The 19,282-nt window shown below is 35.3% G+C and overlaps 1 protein-coding gene across 8 annotated transcripts in view; it reads right to left on the bottom strand.

The window, feature by feature from the left end:
• Positions 1-19,282, bottom strand: part of Epg5 (ectopic P-granules autophagy protein 5) — a 51,877-nt gene that overhangs the window by 27,920 nt on the left and 4,675 nt on the right. For 2 of the 8 annotated variants that reach the window (XM_067763500.1, XM_067763493.1), the window contains exons 2-22: positions 18,298-18,313; positions 11,755-11,861; positions 10,896-11,698; positions 10,652-10,772; positions 10,372-10,545; positions 9,992-10,303; positions 9,781-9,938; positions 9,490-9,717; positions 9,187-9,431; positions 8,952-9,127; positions 8,074-8,891; positions 7,556-7,699; positions 7,315-7,489; positions 6,644-6,859; positions 6,401-6,576; positions 6,175-6,339; positions 5,989-6,112; positions 5,633-5,925; positions 1,349-1,657; positions 1,139-1,292; positions 870-1,073 (exon numbers count right to left, since the gene is read on the bottom strand). In XM_067763500.1, coding sequence (XP_067619601.1) covers positions 870-1,073; positions 1,139-1,292; positions 1,349-1,657; positions 5,633-5,925; positions 5,989-6,112; positions 6,175-6,339; positions 6,401-6,576; positions 6,644-6,859; positions 7,315-7,489; positions 7,556-7,699; positions 8,074-8,891; positions 8,952-9,127; positions 9,187-9,431; positions 9,490-9,717; positions 9,781-9,938; positions 9,992-10,303; positions 10,372-10,545; positions 10,652-10,772; positions 10,896-11,698; positions 11,755-11,781 — 5,022 coding nt within the window. In that variant the 5' untranslated portion in view covers positions 11,782-11,861; positions 18,298-18,313. Of the gene's footprint in view, positions 1-869; positions 1,074-1,138; positions 1,293-1,348; positions 1,658-5,632; positions 5,926-5,988; positions 6,113-6,174; positions 6,340-6,400; positions 6,577-6,643; positions 6,860-7,314; positions 7,490-7,555; positions 7,700-8,073; positions 8,892-8,951; positions 9,128-9,186; positions 9,432-9,489; positions 9,718-9,780; positions 9,939-9,991; positions 10,304-10,371; positions 10,546-10,651; positions 10,773-10,895; positions 11,699-11,754; positions 11,862-12,888; positions 12,905-12,945; positions 12,990-17,271; positions 17,370-18,297; positions 18,314-19,282 lie in introns of those variants that run through there. The other 6 variants (XM_067763499.1, XM_067763498.1, XM_067763495.1 and 3 more) reach the window with 6 other exon arrangements.

The raw sequence follows: 19,282 nt of genomic DNA, 5'->3' as shown, positions 1-19,282 counted from the left end.
CCGGATATCCGGCTACATAAACGGAATTTCGGATATTAGTACGTCCAGATACATGAATATCCGGATACTGAATAAGAGCAAGCGTCTCCGGAAAACAGTGATCTCGCGGCCATGGATATAATACTTAATGAAAATGAGATTGCTTAGGAAGGGTGGAATAAACCACTCGTAGTGCTTGAAATTTGTGGCAAGATCATGAAAAAATATTTCCCAAATCTGTCGAAACTCGCAACAAGATATCTTGCGGTGCCTCCCACTTCAACAGCTTCTGAAAAGATATTTTCCATGCCGTAAATGCAGTAAGTCTCACCCGTAATTGTTTATAGTCGGTAAATGATACTGGTACTTCTTTTCTTACACCAGAAGAAGAATTTTAGTTATTCTAGATACAAACGGCCAAAAACGAGAGAAATAAGAATAAGAATAGTTCAAAATCAAATAGAATATTTCTCTTTTTTGTATCACCGTTAGTTGGAATAACAAATAATGCCAGTATTTAAGTATTGTTATTACTGTTAAATAAATGAATATGGTACATCAGTTAATAGCTGCCACTGGATATCCGAAAAAACGGTTATTAACCGGATCTTCATAAATCCGGATATCCGGATAGTTTTACAAACGAATATTAACCGGATATCCAAACTTCCCGGATTTTATCCGTGCCAACAGATAATTCGGATGAATATCCGGATATTCGAAGATGCGGATACTTCCATCATAGCACAGTTGAAAATAAAAACTAAAATTTACGTTAGATGGAGTCATTTAAAAATGCTCCTAAAACTTCGAGCAGTATTTAGTATTAGCCGTTGCTTTGAGCTCGTGAAATAGCATTCAAGTATATGAAAAATAAATAGCCAACTTACTTTAGACAGTAGTACAAAAAGTATTTTTTTATCACTGCATTTCAAGTATGATTCAACTAAGAATTTATACATTTTTAAAAAATTATCTGGACCAGTGCGGTAAGGTACAAATGCAGCTGCTAATTGCTCTATTAAATCAGCGCGCTTTAAAGCTAGTTTCAATATATTAATACCCTCCTTTTCTTGGCTTTGTTGCACGAAGATCTGGAAAGACAAAATATTGAGTTCCAAATAAATCACAAAAATTTCCATGGCTATCGGTTGCTTACATTCAAATCATATAATAATTGAGTATATAAATCATTGGTCGGTTGAAAGTTTATAGTAACGCCATTCATATTTTCAACCAAAGTGTAAAATACTCTTATGCCTATATCGATAACTACAGTGATTTGCTGAGTCGCATTAGTTGCAATTAAGGTGCTGGAAATGAACAGATTATTATTTAGGAATTGATGTATGTTTTAAGCTCATTTTACCGAACAATGTTATTTAATCGTTCCACACAGCGTCCAAATTCTTCTGCATTGAATTTGAGATTTCTATTTACGATATTATTTCGACGTTCCACAATTTTGTGCAATTTTTGTTCGACCTGTTTGTCAGTTCGTATTTGTTCAGGCTTTGTGACAATACTTGCAGGGCCAGTGCACTGACGATTTAGAATGATGGAATCACAGCCTTTCATTTTCACATCTTCATAAGGCACCATTTTGTACAAACTCGGAACAATATCCAAATAGTTCCGATTGAGTGAACTTAACTCTTGCGTATCGTAGCAGAACTTGCTAAAAAATAAAGGAAGCATGTGAAAATGTGCTGTCACTTTTTACGAATTTTACAGGAGACGAAAAAACTGAATAATTTTTGAAATAATCTTTTTTTTCAAAACTGTGAATGAGGATACCTTATTAATTGCAATGCTTTTGAGTTTGAAAAAGATAAATAAAAATCATGTATGCTAACTCAGCAGCTATTTTATGAATTAGCACAATTTCCTCACTCAAAACAAATTTTTTCTCCTGACTTAGCACTTTTTACTCAATATGTTTTCCCATCACTCCTCTCCTTTAATGATTGAGATATGACACTAAAACTATATATTTCACAAAAAATACTATTTACATGTTTGTCAAACTATCTCTAACTATTAGCGGCCACCGTGGTGTGATAGTAGCGTGCTCCGCCTACCACACCGAATGCCCTGGGTTCATACCCCGGGCAAAGCAACATCAAAAATTAAGGTCGCCCCTCGGCAGTGTTCGGCATGCACTCCGAGTTTATTTCTGCCATGAAAAGCTCTCAGTGAAAGCTGTTGTTGTTATTGTTGTTGTTGTAGCAGTGCTTCGCCCCACCTAACAGCCGCGAAAGATCACAAATTGTCATCAATATCCTCTAACGGGAGTCCAAGGAAACATGCTGTTTCAACAGGGGTGGACCATAATGAAAGGGGTGTTAGAGGCGTTGGTTCCACATTACAATTAAACAGATGGTTGGTGTCATGTGTGGACACATTGCAAGCGGGGCATACATTTTGTATGTCGGGGTTGATTCTGGATAGGTAAGAGTTTAACCTGTTACAGTATCCAGAACGAAGTTGAGCAAGAGTGACACGCGTTTCCCTGGGGACTATGCGTTCCTCTTCCACAAATTTTGGGTACTTTTCCTTGAGTACTGGATTCACCGGGCAATTCCTGACATAAAGGTCCGACGCCTGTTTGTGGAGTTCACCAAGGACCTGCTTGTGTTTTTTTGCTTCATACGGGTGAAAGCTCATCTTCCTCGCAGATGCCGTTCGGAGTCGGCATAAAACAAGTAGGTCCCGTCCCGCGAATTTGTAGGAAACATTAAAAAAAAAAGAGGACGACGTAAATTGGAAGAGAAGCTCGGCCAAAAATCTTTTCGGAGGTTATCACGCCTTACATTTATTTATTTATTTTATTTCTAACGGTTCTGATCTGGACTCTTTTGCCGGATGGTGCGCAGACAATAACTTATTTTTAAATTCAAACAAATGCTGTGTTGTGTCTTATTCCATTAAGACAACTGCCACATACTTTATCTACAAACTAAATGCTAAATCTCTTAATCGTTGTCAAGAGAGTAAAGACTTGGGTGTAATTTTTGACTCAAAAGTCTCTTTTTCTAGTCACATTGATTTCGTTGTTTCAAAATTTGTTGCAACGGTTGGGTTCAGTAGACGTAACACCAGTGACTTTAAGGACCCTATGGCGTTGAATGCACTTTATATATGCTTGGTCAGAAGTGGTATTGAATATTGCTCAATAATATGGAATCCTTTCTAGGAATCTAACTCCCATCATATACTAGCAGGCACAAATTGCTTGGTCTTCAGGCTTTGCATGACAGAGGAACTTTTATCTCACTCATGCTTGCCTATAATGTAATAAATTTAGCACGAATTGCTCTGATTTATCTACTTTGTTCATTCCATATATTCCACTGTGTGATCTTCGGCATAATAGATTATTTATCGAAATAACTCATAAAACGAATTATGCTATGAATGAACCTATAACTGGGACTATACATCTAGCAAATCGATTCAGTAGTGTTATTAATTTTAATAACAGCTTATATAAGTTTAAGCTTGAATTGTTTTCTATTTTTAACTAGTCTGTAAGAAAGCATGTAGTTATCGACATGTAAGAATTGAAGTAGATTATAGTCAGCGCAAAGCATTTATCATACACCAAAAGCATGTCTCAATTGGGTAAATCCAATTTCAAGGGGGTTGTGATCGCAACCATCTAAAGGGGTTGCCATCACGATATATAGCTTCTCCAACCCAATTGTCAACTCACCTAACCGTGGCGAATTCTGTTTCATTGACAGCCGAGGCTCTGGCGAAGTTCTTCATGGAACTAGGGGTGGCGAGGACGGGATGTCCTAGAAGGTTTAATGTGGTCATATAAATCGTTCCCGAGATGGTCGAGCTAGTAGTACCTTAATAATGCTTTTTACCGGAGCGTACCAGATCTATATCCGGCAAGGGCCATCAACATCGTTAACACTACCCAAAGCCTTCGGGGAGTGTCTTTATCGTTAATACAACAAGAACAACAAAGTACGTACTTTTAGATTGAATGAATGAAATAAATAAATAAAATGCGCGCACAAAGAAATGACTAGTAATTCAGATTGATATTATTGACAGGTTGACTTAGCACATTTTTTTTTTAATAGCTGACGACTTAGCACACTTACACATCATTGCCCACAGCACGTAAAAATGAAGAATTTAAATATTTTTTTTTGTGATCGATATATTTTGAGTTCAGTTTTAAAACTGCATTAAAATACAATTTTTCAAAAAAAGTGACTTAGCACATTTTCACATTAAGCTAACGATATGTATGTATATTAGGCGGGCAACCTATTTCGCATAGCTCCAATTCCTTTTGTTAAGGATTCTTAACGATTAATTTACAATGATTCCAAACCATAGGTTAGGTTAGGTTGAACTGGCCGGTCCATGAGGACCTCACATAGACTGATTTCAAACCATAGTTGCATAAAATGGTATTTGTGAACCCTGAAACTATTTTAGACTTATATCGTAGAATAATTTTTCTTGATAACAACAAATCAAATAAGCAAAATTATATGGTTGGAGTTTATTTGCTAAATTAATTTTCGCTAGGAAAATTAGATCTTTTGGTTTTGTTATATTAGACTTAGGGCTGCCAACAATCCAGTTTTCGCACACATATGATCTATATGCTTTGAGAAAACGTTTGCTGTTTTATTCAAATCAAATTGAGACTTAATGTTTTCTCAAACCCTAAATAAGTTTCTGTTGTTTATTTGAGAAGTTATAAAATGAGGTCTGGAATATTTTTCAATTTTGAATAAACTCTTCTTAAATTTGGAATTTCGACTTTTATCGAAACGCAGATCTCCGACTTTGGCATTTTTTAAAGTTGGCAGCCATTATTACACTTTAAGGCAAAATCAATTTTTCTGCTAGATCGCTTCTTGATTGGGCCGAAAAGTCAAAATAAAAAAAATATTTTTCTTCGTGTTTTCGAAGTTCGAATTGCAACCGTAATATTTTATATTACCAAAACTAAAACAGGAACATTTTTTGCAGGTTTTGTGCCGAATCGAAATCAGGGGCCTTATTCTGGAACTTGATATGGGTGAAAATACGATTCGAAAGCTGATAAATTACATACTTTTTTTTCAAAAGCGAGAGAAATTTCTTACAAATCGAGTTACATTATAAAGCCCGTGATCTCCGAGAAAATTAAAAAGCATCTGAAGTTATGCGTTCCTCCCTGGCTTCATAATTTAATACATAAAGAACTGTTTACTCGAATGTCCTCAATAACCAGCGAGAAAACATCGTGAAAAATAAAAATTGCATTGGTGCATAAGGGAGATGCAGGCAGTTTTCCTCGTTTTCTGAACATTGCGCTTTTTTTAGTTGAATTATTCGCAACAAAAGCAACGTCAAAGGTAACGGTAGCAACAATAACGTTATAAAATAAAACCAAAAGAAATAGCAAAAACAAGGAATAAAAAGTTATCGATGTGTAACCGAAATATATCGGAATAAAAAATAAAAACTGGTGTTTTTATTACCAAAATATTGACCTCGAGCCGGTACACATAAAACCAAGGAATAAAAAGATTAAAATAAAACTTCTGGACGAATAATTTCTAATCAATGAGGGTTCCAATTTCGAACTTCGAAAGCTCGTGCAGCAGTTATTGTTTACTTGAGTGGTATTACTTACTTCGCCATACTATTGATCGTTTTCAGTATCGTTTGGAGCTCCTTATATGTGGATTTTGTAATTTGATATTGGTTCATACTAGCTTTTGTATATTTTGGAGGTTCAAGACATGCATCATATGAACATAAATTTCGTTTAATGCGTTCGATTGGTTCAACATGCTCTTTGGATGGCAACGGTGTTCGCAAATGCTTGATTGACTTTGAACGATGACATTTTTGTGACCACTGATTTGCTTGAAATTTTTGCATCTTACGTATGTCTGGCAAATAGAGAAATTCTGTCCAATGTGACTGAGAAAACATTAAAGTAAGAATACAATATCTTCAAATTGTATGTGATAAAAAAGTACGAACAATGTTTCCATGGAAAATTTCCCGTAATTTCTGATTATTATACTGTGGTGGAAAATTACAATCATCTTTCGAATGTTGATTTATGGAAGAATCATGCAGCCAAAGCTCGTACGACTTCATAATTCTAAGTTGTGAACAACAAACACATTACTCAGGCCAGAATAAAAACTTCTTTTGTGTACTTACTTTGCACAATCATTGTAGAACAGGCTTAAATTCTCTTCAGTGGCACATTTAGTTGCTTCGTTACTATAGAAAATATTAGCAGCTTTGAGATTGGTACTGATTTTCTTCATCAAAGGTACATTGAAATCATAAAATTTATTTGATACTCCGTAAACGCCTCCAAAGCTGTAAAATAGTAAGTTTTTATGGAATGACGAATATATAAATTATTTCGACGACTAATTACCTATATTCATCGTATTCCAAAGGAACTCTGCTCAAATACAATTCAAAGAACTTTTGACATAATATTGGAAACACTGGATGACTGATGTCTATATTACTAATAACGCTTGCATATTTGTATATAACAAGCATTTGCGGTGGAAATGTGTTGGACATTTTTAGCGCCGATGTTGTTTTCTTTGAGGGATACAAACGCAATTTGAGCTCAAATTTATAAAAAAATACTTTACATGTATCTACATACTTTGAGGGCAGCCTCCACACATCCCTTGCCACTGGCTAAAGCTAATTGACGCAAAAACTCGTTCCAAAAGTATGCTTCCTGTGTTTTGAACTCTATTTCCAACAGTACAAGCGTCAGCCAACAATGAATTGGTGATATGATTGGTATTCGTGATTGCACACCGCTGAAAAGTGTTTTCAGAGTAGACATTCTGGCCCCCTTCCAATCACAACAACCCTTTCAGATATACATATAGATAGGTTAGTATTTATGTAATAATAATGTATATTTGTCACACGTTTCACCATATACAAAAGTTGAATAAATAAAGGACACAATTTTCTATTGTTTCAAATAGTTAATTGCATTAAAACCGAACCGCTTATCTTTAAACATGCCGCGATACCGCCATTGCCGAACATTAAGGATACACATCCTTCGGAGAACTTTTTACTCGATTAATAAAAAGATTATCTCACATGTTCGTGACGGCGTCCATGATTCCAAGCCAGAATTCAACACGGATATTATTAGAAAATTAGAGAGAAATGTTTTTTTATCGAGAGATTTTTCTTTTTTCTCAGTTGTGTAATCTATTGCCACAAGGGTTGGTTCCCAAAGAGATTAATTACTTCTTTATTATATGATAAAACGTGGGTTCATAGCTGCCAATGCAAGAAAGCAATCAATACCTTGTAATAGTTTTGAAAAAATTCGATTGCTTGAGAGCGCGCATCGGAGAATTGATACGCAATGCGTAAGATTACGTCCAACAGGTAAACCACATTTGTGTTTTGCCAATTGGGTAGAGCCGTAAGTAAATTTAACCAAGCATTTATTAAATTCATTGGAGTGGATAGACCGTAGCTAGAAATATAACAGAATTTAACATATATAGTCGAAGAGTAACAGTTTTTATACGATTCATCGTACTCTGTATAACTGGTTATTTGATGTTGTATCATGTTGTCAAGGAGTACTAGCACTGGACCAATTGAATTTGGGTAAACTATGTCCTTAGCCATTTTTATATAAGTTCGATCAGCAGTTAAAATGGTATTTAAAATTTTGTGAAAGCTGTAAAGAAGAGAAAATGAAGAACACTCTATCACTTATAATATAGGCGAGTTTGCCGAATCTTTATATTTTTGGATACTGAGATGCCAACTTTATAGATACATATGCGAAGAATTTGATAGAAAGTTTCTACAAAAAGACCTAGAGTTTCAAATAAGTGTGTACATTAACATAAAAAAAATACCTAAAGACGCTTTTCCAAAGGTTTCATGGATTCGGAAATACTACGTACATATCAGGCCAAGGAAAATATTTAAAACTACTATAACCTCCCATGTTGAACCAGTACTCATCAGAAAACTAACACAAAAATACCCTCTCGCTAAAAATATAGGTATCCTATTCACATACGGTGTGTCGGGCTAATAACGCACCTTTCACAGTTTGCTAATGTGTCTGGTGTTTCCAAGAAAAGTGGAACAATCAATTCAAGACAACGTATAACAGCTTCATGACGATAATCATCCAATAGCGACTTTATCAGATTCAACCCTTTTTGACAAATCAAAGGTATCGTATGACCATGCAATGTCACCAATATTGCAACATACACAGCAAGCGGTCTATTTTCAGTGACGCCCTGGTATATAATTTCGATATGCTCTAATTCTGGAACGAATTGTATTTGCTCCATTGGATTACGAAGTGTCATTTTTATAGATTCAGTACCCAAATCTATTAAATGTAAACGGAGTTGTGAGATCATCGTCCAGCACCAAATGGTAAATTTGTCTTTTGTTGACTGCGATAAATCTATAAGTTTCGAAACTTGACGTACGCTTTCGGAAATACCGGATAAGCCAATAGTTTCAGGAGCATGTTTATTAAGCGATTCTGTAATTAAACATGCCATACGCACATGTATGTTATGTGGCAAAAAAAGGCGCCCATCGTAATCGAAGCCCCAATTCAAATGGCTTACGACCAACCTCGCAAGCATATTTTCTTGTGATGTATAATCAAAGTGCAGTAGCCAATTTGATAAAATCTCAAAACTATCCATTCCAGGTTTCCAGTTCTCCAATGGCAATGATTTAATCAGGTATGTATGGTTTGCAACTTCATTAAAATGTACTTTAAGTTGTAGTAAGATGCATGTGATAAGATCTTCGTATGACAATGTTAAATTAACAAGCATATCACGCGCTGTTTTGTAACAAGTTTCACGAGTGTTAACATTTATAAATCCGATCTAAAATTAATTTCAAGTAATTATTTGTCTGGTAATATGGATAATCTTATTCGAACTTACATTAAAAATATGTAAACAAATAACTTTAATAAAATCCCAGTCGTTTGTTCTGTCACGCGCATTAGCTATTTCAAAGAAGGTCTGCAGCAGATAGTATAAATCTTCGGCCGATGAGTCCGCATTAGCAACATTGAATTTTTTCCAGAAATCAGATGCTTTTATTATCTCTGTATAGTCTATAAGGCATTCATTAGTAATTTAATTTCAATAAAACTCATATTTAGTATAATAGTACTTTCTTGATTTGCTGGAAATGCTTCGGTAGGAAAACCAACGTTTAAATAATAAAACAGTTTCCAAATAATTTCGTTGTCGAGCGCATGAAAAGGCAGAGACGAAAAATACTGCCATGTGGCCAAATTTCTTGACCGATATATGTAGCTACATGCCTGGAATAATAAAGCATTCAGTTCTACCGAAATGCGATCACATGTATTTGCATCCTTTGGAATTTCATTATGTCTATGAACAATAAATGTGCTTTATTTAATTCAATATTAACTTTTCGATTGTTATTATTGGCGTTTTAGTAACTTACATATACAACTCATAATAATCCGTACAGTATTGTAATGTATGTCGTATTAGACGACCCAAACGTTTGGCTAGTTGTTTGTAGCGCTCAGTGTTATATGTCAGCATACCTTCACCAAAAATTACAACTAATCTAGAAAAAAATATTATGACGCGCAGTATATCATTGGCAGATATGTGGTCTGGTGATATTATATAGTCATTAAGAAATTTTTCAATCTTTAATGCCGAACTGAAATAAAATCATAATTTAACAAAGCATTTAAATGGATTTATCTCTAAGTTTAGCACTCACATAAAGATCCTCTCAAATGGTATTTGATTCAATAGAGCTATTAAATCACTCTCTTTCAGACCGATACATTCGCCATTTTGATTGTGACTATCCTCGCCATCTGAATCTATAACTATCCAACGTTCTTCTCGTGCAGGATCCGATATTTCCTGGTGAAACTTTAATAGTGCTTTAAATGAGCCAAAATAATTTTTAAAGGTCAAACACTAACTTGATCAAAATCTTTTAAATATTCGTTGCGTTTTTTAATTGGTAAAAGCAATATTTGCAAAGTAGCTACACAGTGATTCATCTCCGGCGAATTGAGATCCATTGGCTTTTCACTGCTTTGTATGCCTTTCCTATATATATTTTGAGCTTTTGCTTGAGCGGGAATTTGAAAAAATGCAGTTGCCCAATCTCCAACACCACTAGGGCAACGTAAAATATTGAAAAGTAAAAACCAGTGATCCTCTTTAGTTGCAATGAGTAAGTGCAAGGCAATCAGCTTGCCAAGCCATATTTTTAAATCGTCTGAGAAGTCCTAAAGAAATATTTATCAAGTTAAATAAAAAATCTGTAGGCAGTGATGTTCGTTGTTCGGACAATTACCTTATTAGGGCTCAATTTGCGCATGAAGGTAAACAAAATTGATATAGAGCGCCTTAAATGTGCTACATAAGGAATTACAGCAGCATCAAGAACTTTTCGCAGTTCGATTTGTTCATTTCGTGCAAGCATTACCAAGCAATTAGGTGAAATTATATCCTCAATCATTCTGTCGATCTAATTAAATTCAATTTTAAATTCAATGGAATATGAACTAAACAGAAATGGTAATGTGTGTGGAATTCAATGACCATACATATGTATGTATGTATACAATAAATACCTTTACTTTAGTAATTTTTGCCTTGATGAGATTTGTTGCATAAATGTTAAAGACTAGATCATAGAGATGAGCCAAAGCAGCGGAAGTCCTTTCCAAATTTTTTCCATTAACGTGAGCAAGTCTAGAAATATAAAAAATTCAATAAAAGTAATTATATATTTTGTTGCATCGTTGCGAACTTGATGTACAGTGCTTATATTTCCATATCAGCGCAGTACAGCGCGACATGGTATTAGACACTTACTTGTATGTGACACTTTCTTTCAAAATCACACCATCTCTGCATGTAGCCGAAAAGGATTTTGTAACTTGAAACTGAGTCCATATGTGTTCTTGTGCATTTTCTACACATGTTTTTGCCTTTTCCACATCATACATATTAACAGTAAGTTTGCTTTGCAAAATCCAATACTCGAGCAGCGCTTCATACAGTGCGTCATTTTCGTATGTCTCCAATAAAGAGTTCATAAGAAAATCCAACTCGAATTGTTTGACCATATCTAACTCAGCGCAATGATATAGTTCCTTTTGTTGTTCGCAAGTAAGAGGCCGTAACTGCGTGTTGGCGAAATAATATTTTGGTGTTGCAACACTTTTTGGCTCATATATTACTTTAGATGTGGTTTCGATATATTGTAATGGCTCAATATTGGGATACTGTGCTATTGGCAGCATCTTCGCGTGTGCAAGAGAGACTGGCATACTTGTGCTCACTTCAATGAGCGGCGCTGTTGAAAGCACCTCAATTCGTGGTTTGGTAGCTATTGCAGTGACCTCTTGGCCAGTTTGCTGTTCAGCGAACGACACTTGCTCTGGTAGAGACTCAGCGTAATTTTCTTCAATTGCCTCATTGCAGTCTATGTCGTCACTTACAATATTTTGTGATCCTGCAGTTTTCTGTTGGTCAAAGTCCGCGGACCGATTATCCGCTTGAGCTAAAAATGTACTTGTTGCATTTTCCAATGTTTCAGTTGGACGCAAATTGCGTTCAATTGTACTGGCACATAGTGTTTCAGATTTTTGTTTAGTTTTTGCTTTCTTTGTTTTCTGGAATTTTATATAATTAAACAATTATCTACTTGATAACAAATGAATGAATTTACCACTTTTGGCTTCTCTAATGTGGCCATACCGATGTATTTCCGCTTTCTCCTTTTTACTTTACTTTACTTTAGCTCACAACTCTTTAACTGGGATCCTGGCCGGTCTACTAATGGGGAGGGATAAAAATTAAATCCGTGTAAAATCCCTTTGTGCACACCAACATCACAACAACCATATCATTCTCAGCGGGATATTGGGCTTAGACGACAGGTATCGTAAGAGGCGACCAAACTACCAAATTTATTCAAGGGGTCTGTAGCAAGGGGCTGCCAACAATAATTATAGCTTCTTGTTGTTGTTGTTGTAGCGATAAGGTTGCTCCCCGAAGGCTTTGGGGAGTGTTATCGATGTGATGGTCCTTTGCCGAATACAGATCCGGTACGCTCCGGTACCACAGCACTATTAAGGTGCTAGCCCGACCATTTCGGGAACGATTTATGGCCACATTAAACCTTCAGGCCATCCCTCCCTCCCCAGCCCCAAATTCCATGAGGAGCTTGTGGTCGCCAGAGCCTCGTCTGTTAGTGAAACAGGATTCGCCGCGGATAGGTGAGGTTGACAGTTGGGTTTGGAGAAGCTATATATTGCGCTGGCAACCTGAAGGGTTGCGCTACCCAGCACCTTGAATCTAGTATTTTAGTCGCCTCTTACGACGGGCATACCTACCGCGGGTACATTCTGATCCCCTAGCCCGCTGGGGGATATTTATATTTATAGCTTCTCCAACCCAATTATCAACCTCACCTACCCGTGGCGAATCCTGTTTCTTTTGCAGCCGAGGGTCTGGCGATCCCAGTTCCTCATGTATCTAGTGTGTAGTATGGCCTAGAAGGTTCCATATATCATACTAAATCGTTCCCCAGAAGGTACCTTAATGGTGCTTGTTACTGGAACGTATCAGATCTATATCCGGCAAAGACCCCACAACCTTCGTGGGAGTGCCCTTATCTCTACAACAACAACAGCAACCACATGAAAATTGTCAAATTCAACTGCAAATATCTCCGGACAGATAAAATTTTTCTTTTCCGCGTTTGGATTACACACACTTCTTTTGACACCTCTCCCCCTTATTGCTTTCGAGTTTTAGCAGTTGTGAGCTTAAGTGTTTAAGTAATGAATACCCTTTTTACTTTAATACTTTTTCTACGCAGTCATTGTGTACTTAATCCTTAATATACGCAGTTTACCTTTATAATGTCATCTGTGTTTATAATGCCCAACCCCCTGATTAAAATCACAATTAGCAAAAATTAGTGTTGGGAACTATCGAATGAAAACTATCGAGTTATTCGATAGTTCACTAATTTTCATTCATTCGATAGTCATTTGAAATTCGTTCATTACTATTTTTTCGAATTACTAGTTTTAGGTATGAATGATTCGTTCACTACTATTTTTTCGAGTTACTAGTTTTAGGTATGAATGATTCGTTCACTACTATTTTTTCGAGTTACTAGTTTTAGTTATGAATGATTCGTTTACTACTATTTTTTCGAGTTACTAGTTTTAGTTATGAATGATTCGTTCATTACTATTTTTTCGAATTACTAGTTTTTGGTATGAATGATTCGCTCATTACTATTTCTTCGAATCGTTCGTTCTATTTAAATTTTTGCTGTGCATATATCAGTGTTAAAAAGATATTAAAATAAATTTAGCATACGTCAACCTAATCGACAAACGTTTTAAGCATGGTAATTATTAAATATTTTTAACTGAGGAAGTGATTTTAACGATTTCATTTGTGTAGATATTTATAATACGGCCTGAATTGAAGAGATCTTCCGTTTGGGAGTTTTTACCAAAAATGGCAATGAAGTTAAATGCCATATATGCAACAAAAATTTTAAATTTTCTGGCAACACATCAAATTTAAATGACCATCTACGCCGTAAGCATCCGTCTTCCTCAGAACCATGGTGTAATAACCAGGTGAAGTAAGCCGTCAATTGTCTCGCTCTAAATTCTTCTTTGTTCTATCATTCGGCTATCTGAAAATTTTTCACCAATGTTGTCCCCGAAAAATTTGGTTTTTTTGCATTTTTCAGGAGTGAAATATGGTAGTTTTAGTCATTTTTTCATCTAAACCAGTAGGTGAATATCGATGGACCTTTACCGGATTTAATTACAGAGATTCATATTTGGGTATCTTTGGCGTGGGCTTCCATAAGTAAGGTCGTGCTTAACTATTGCGTTTATATTATTGATGTTTCCATCATATAAGTATGTTTAATTTGTTCCAAAAAAATTTGAAACAGGTCTTTGTTAAAACAAACTATTTGAATTCGCGTCATATCCAACAAGGATTTTCGCCTGTGCAGCGCTACTGAAGACTTTCGAAAAATGTGCAAGAACAACAAAACTATCGTATTACACCTTATTTATGTAAACACTTCGCTAAAACAATGGATTTCTAAATACAATTACGAAAAATTGTTACTCACTATGTTTGTTTTGGCCTAAAAATTAGACCACTATGATAAGAAGAATGTTGCTGTTATGGATTGTAAATTAGAATATATGAATCCGGCTCGCTTGGATTAGCACCTTCTGGTTCTAGGCCGACTCCTATTATATCCCCTGACATATTTTAGTAAATAATAACTTGGGACCATTAGTAATACATCATGAATTAACTGTCAAGAGCTTATGGGAGATCTTCTGATCAAGTTTGTATGATATATTAAAAGGTCATATGTTTTACTTCCAACTCTCAATGTCAAATCAACAGAGCAGATGGAAAGAACAATGGAATTTTAGAGATCGAAACACATTTAAAAGTATTACGATCACTTCCAAGTGTGACTGTAAAACTTTTCATCAAACCCGAAACCCATTTAAGTGCGCAAAGTTCCTACAGTTCAACTATATAATGGATAACACCTCTCCCACTTATGTCCGGTTTTTCGATAAAAGCTTCAACTGAAGTTGAAGTTGAGGTCAGTTTACTTTAGACGCATTCTTGAATTTTACTACTCATCGCAGTTTAAGTTTTTAATTTTATTCGATGCCTAAAGTAATATAAGTTCGCACTGGTCTTGTGTATCCCTTTTGTATTGGCATTAGGTTGCACTGATATGCTGAAAAAGAAACAGTCTGTAATGGCTTTCGTATCGTTATCAACAAAGGAAATCTTAGGAAATCATACCTCCCAAAATATAGCTACAGAATTGAAGTTAATATTTGATGAGTGGTCCGTTTTTGACAAAATAGTTACTGTAGTAAGTGATAACGGGGCTAATATTAAAAAGACTATAATTGAAATGCTACAGAAGCACCACCACCCATGTGTAGCGCACACATTAAATTTATGTGTAATTGATGCCATCAAAGCTGTTCCACAAGTTACTGCCAAGTGTCGTGCCATAGTCACTTACTTTAACCATAGTTCTCAAGCGACGGAAAAATTAAAAAATATGCAAAAGCAAATGGGCGTTACTGATCTGAGGTTAAAACAAGATGTCCCTACCCGGTGGAATTCCACCCTTATAATGATGGAGCGCATATGCTTGGTAAAAAAACCACTCTCTGCCATAATAACTTCTTTACCAAATGCTCCTGATTTCATCAGAATGGGAAACATTGTTGGACTACACTAATCTGTTCAAGCCCGTAGAGGCTATGACAACCGAATTGTCAGGAGAAAATTATCCCACGATGTCACTGGTAGTGCCCCCTGATCAGAGGTCTTCAATACGCAGTACGAAATCGCAAAATGAAAATTGTAGAGGGAGAAAGTTTGAAGAGCAGATTGTTAGAGGTAGTTTGGATACGATTAGGGCAGTTGGAGTCTGACAAAATGTGCGCCAAATCAACATTCCTAGATCCTAGGGTTAAAAAAATTGCGTTCGGTAATGAAATTAATGCAAATAATACAACAAAATGGCTAGTGGAAGGAGTAACTTCCCTAATACGGCAACAAAACACAAGTGTTTCTACCAACACCCCAAGAGAAGCATCGGTCGATAAAAGCGAAGTATCTCTCTGGGACCTTCTCGATGTAAGAGTTGCTGAAGCAAAAACAATTTGTCAAAACGCGCCCAATGTCAATGCAAATATTCAGTTGGAGCAATATCTAAGGCAAAATTTTGTTGATCGCTCAAATAATCCCCTAGACTATTGGAATCGTAGCCAGTCAACATTTCCGGAACTATATATGCTTTCGAAAAAATATTTATGTATACCCGCAACATCGGTTCCGTCAGAACGAGTTTTCTCGAAAGCAGGGCAAATAATTAACGACAGGAGAAACCGACTTAAAGGAGATAAACTAGATATGATAATATTTTTGAACAGCAATTTAAACATTGAAGGTATTTTTCATGTCAACTCGATGTACATACTTGTGTTATTTACTTTACAATCAATTTTTTTAGGGGTTTAATAACGCAATCAGTTGCCATCTCTGCGGCGAAAATTTAATATAGACCCTCATGCACTATCCGATTTTGGCTAGAACAACTATAGCGACTTTTAGTATTTAAGTGCTTGAAATATTTGTTTTATGTTTCTTTTATAAGTGAAATTTAATGTGCAATTTTTATATTAATTAAACGTGACCTGAATTTTGAAAAAAAAAAAAAAACAGTAGCTTATGTATAAGTTAAGGCAATCAATAATGCCTCTGAAACAGATTTGAATAATACAGATAAAAAACCATCTTAAGTAACCCTCTTTCCTGTTGTTGTTGTTGTAGAGGCATAAAATCTCCCCACAGGTTTGGGGAGACCAAAAAACTCAGTGGGTTGCGAACCAAGGTCATTTGCATATCATTCATGCGCTTTGCATAACATGTAACAAAGGCATTTAAATTGAATATTTTCATTATTTACTTGAAGCAAAATTTACACTATTTTAGTCATATTTAACGTTTTTGTTACGTTCCAATGTAGCGTGATCCAGATACGGATAGAAATTTAACATACAAATGCAACAACAAATTGATCCATATGGTTCACATTGTTGTCGCATTTGCATGTTAAATCTCTAGCCGTATCTGGATCACGTTTCATTGGAACACGACGTTTTTTGTCTTATATAGGTTTGTTCTTTAGCTACCCCGAGGGGTAACTAAAACAATCCAGAGATTGTTCTTTTGGCTTCTGGCAAGCTAAAGAACAAATCAAATGAATGAATGAATGAATGAAAAAATTCGTTCGATAGTTAAAATCATTCAGTAACTAACTATCGATAGTTGAATTCATTCGATAGTTCCCAACACTAGCAAAAATACAAATTCAGCTGATGGTCATTTCCATTGTGAATTCATACGTCATTTCTTTCTTGGGCCTACCATACTGCGCAAAAATTAAAGTACTAAATTCGGGGAAATGATAACAGATCTTGTATTTACATAGGCAATAATGTTATTTCAACAGAGCTCTTGTATCAAACAAAGAAATTGAAATTATAACAAAGAAATTGAAATTATAAGAAGGTTGAACTCGCTGCTTCAAAATTCAGCGAGAAAACAAAAATTTTCTGAAAGAGCAGGTTAGTGGAGTTCACCATACTCTTTGGCTCGTCTTTCGCACCGCGCGGCGAAAACGAATTCTAATTGAATTTTCGTGATTTTCGTATTTTCGTGTAGTTTTGTTTTGGATTTGGTCGGTCGCGTAGTTTTTGGTTTTATTTAAATAATTATTTATCAGTGAATAATTATTTAAATAAGTTCTAAAGTGTTGGTGAAAAGTGAAGTGCTTTAAAGGATTAAAAAAGAAATTGTGATTAAAAAGTGAAGTAACAAAAGAAACTATGTGAAGTGCAAATTTAAGCAATGTCGGCCATTGCTGAAAATAATACGAAAAGAAATACGAAGTAATTCTTTCAAAAATGAATTAATAAGTGGTGGTTTGTCGGTTTAGTAAAATTAAAGTAATCAAAGTAAAAAACCGTTCTGAGTGAAATAAAGAAATATGAAATAGTGTAAATAATATCAAAAAGTGGTCTGAAAGAAAAAATATTTGTTGTGAAATTTGTGTTGTGTTGTTGATTTAAATGTCGGCCATTGCTGAAAGATGTAGCAAAACAAAAATGTGCAAAAGGAAGAAGTGTGAAAGTGTGACAAAGCAAAGAAGTGTTTGTATTTTAATTTTGAAATAATTGCCAAAATAAGTGTTTATATTATATTTATGTTGCATAAGTTGTATTTGAAAGCTGTGCAACAATATATAAATAAGCAAATATTTTGTTTTCCATCAAATCAAAACAAAGGTGAAGCTACTGAACTGTGTACATATGTATGTACATATATAGTGAAGCAGTGTGTGAGAAAATTAAAAAGTAAACAAAGATACCAAAACAAGGACAAGTTTTTGGTGTTTGACAACTAATAACAATTGCCAAAACAAGTGTTTAATTATACTTTGTTTGCATTAGTTGCATATGAAAGCTGTGCAAAAACATATAAATAAGCAAATGTTTTGGTTGCATCAATGGGTTTTTGTAATTTGTTTGTTTGTTGATCAGATGAAGGCGGGAACGAAAGAGGATTTTTTCTACTATTTCTAAAGGGCGAAATATGAGATGGCTATACTCACCCTCGTGCGTAAAATTCTTTGCGTAAAAGGAGATGCATACATGTGTCCGTACGTACACCAAAAAATTCGTTTCATATTTTTGACGGATACGCGCTAATTTTTATGAGCGCCTGGTGAAGTCAAAATTTCCCTTTAAAATCTCTGGCAAAATAAATTAAAGAAAATTTGCCTAGGCGAGAAGTAAGTAGGAGGGAATGGAAGTTTTCCTAGCCTAAGTTATAAATAAGATTGTGTTAGTTTTGGCCTATACGTACGAGACCAGACGAAAAGTTTGCATGGGTTAGTAGGAAGAATCAAATTTTAAATTTTGTCTGACTTCTTTCTATTTTTTGTTCTTCCTCTTATGTTTGTGATTTTCGAAATGAGACGTTGGCGGGAATGTAAGATTTCCTCGGCAAAAAATTTAAGATTGTGTTAGTTTTGGCCTATATGTACGATGCCGGACAAAATGTTTGAATGTGTTGGTAAGAAGAATCGACACAAAATCAAAATTTAAGATTTTGTCTCTGGTTTGACTTTTGTGCTTGTGGATGAGGCGAAGGCGGGTATGGAAGTTAGGAAAAATGCTTGCATATTTTAGCGACATTTGCTATTTTATATGGGCATTTTTATAATTTCAGCTAAAAAAAAAATAAAAAAGGATCAACTAGAGCGGGTTTTGAACCCACGAAATCGTACAACAACGTACTTGACTACACAGCTGTGCCACAATAGCTTGTGAAATTTGATAGCCTAACAGGTAGTTATAAGGATGAGTTTCAATCTAGTGAGTGGAGAATGATGAGTGAATGCGTGGGACATATATATAATTTCTAACTTGGAAACATATTTATATGTTGTACAAAGGAGATAGCTCTATTATCCTCTTTGGTTTGTATAGTACTTTTTACTTAGCAGCATTCATTAGAGATGCGAAATGCAATACTTAACCTTGTACCATATGACGTAGGCGGGAATGTAAGATTTCCTCGCCAAAATCTAATGT

The sequence above is a fragment of the Eurosta solidaginis genome, chromosome 1, assembly GCF_040869045.1.
Source record: "Eurosta solidaginis isolate ZX-2024a chromosome 1, ASM4086904v1, whole genome shotgun sequence".
NCBI lineage: Eukaryota > Metazoa > Arthropoda > Insecta > Diptera > Tephritidae > Eurosta > Eurosta solidaginis.
Note: the sequence above shows the minus strand (reverse complement) of the source record. Positions and strands in the feature narration are given on the sequence as shown.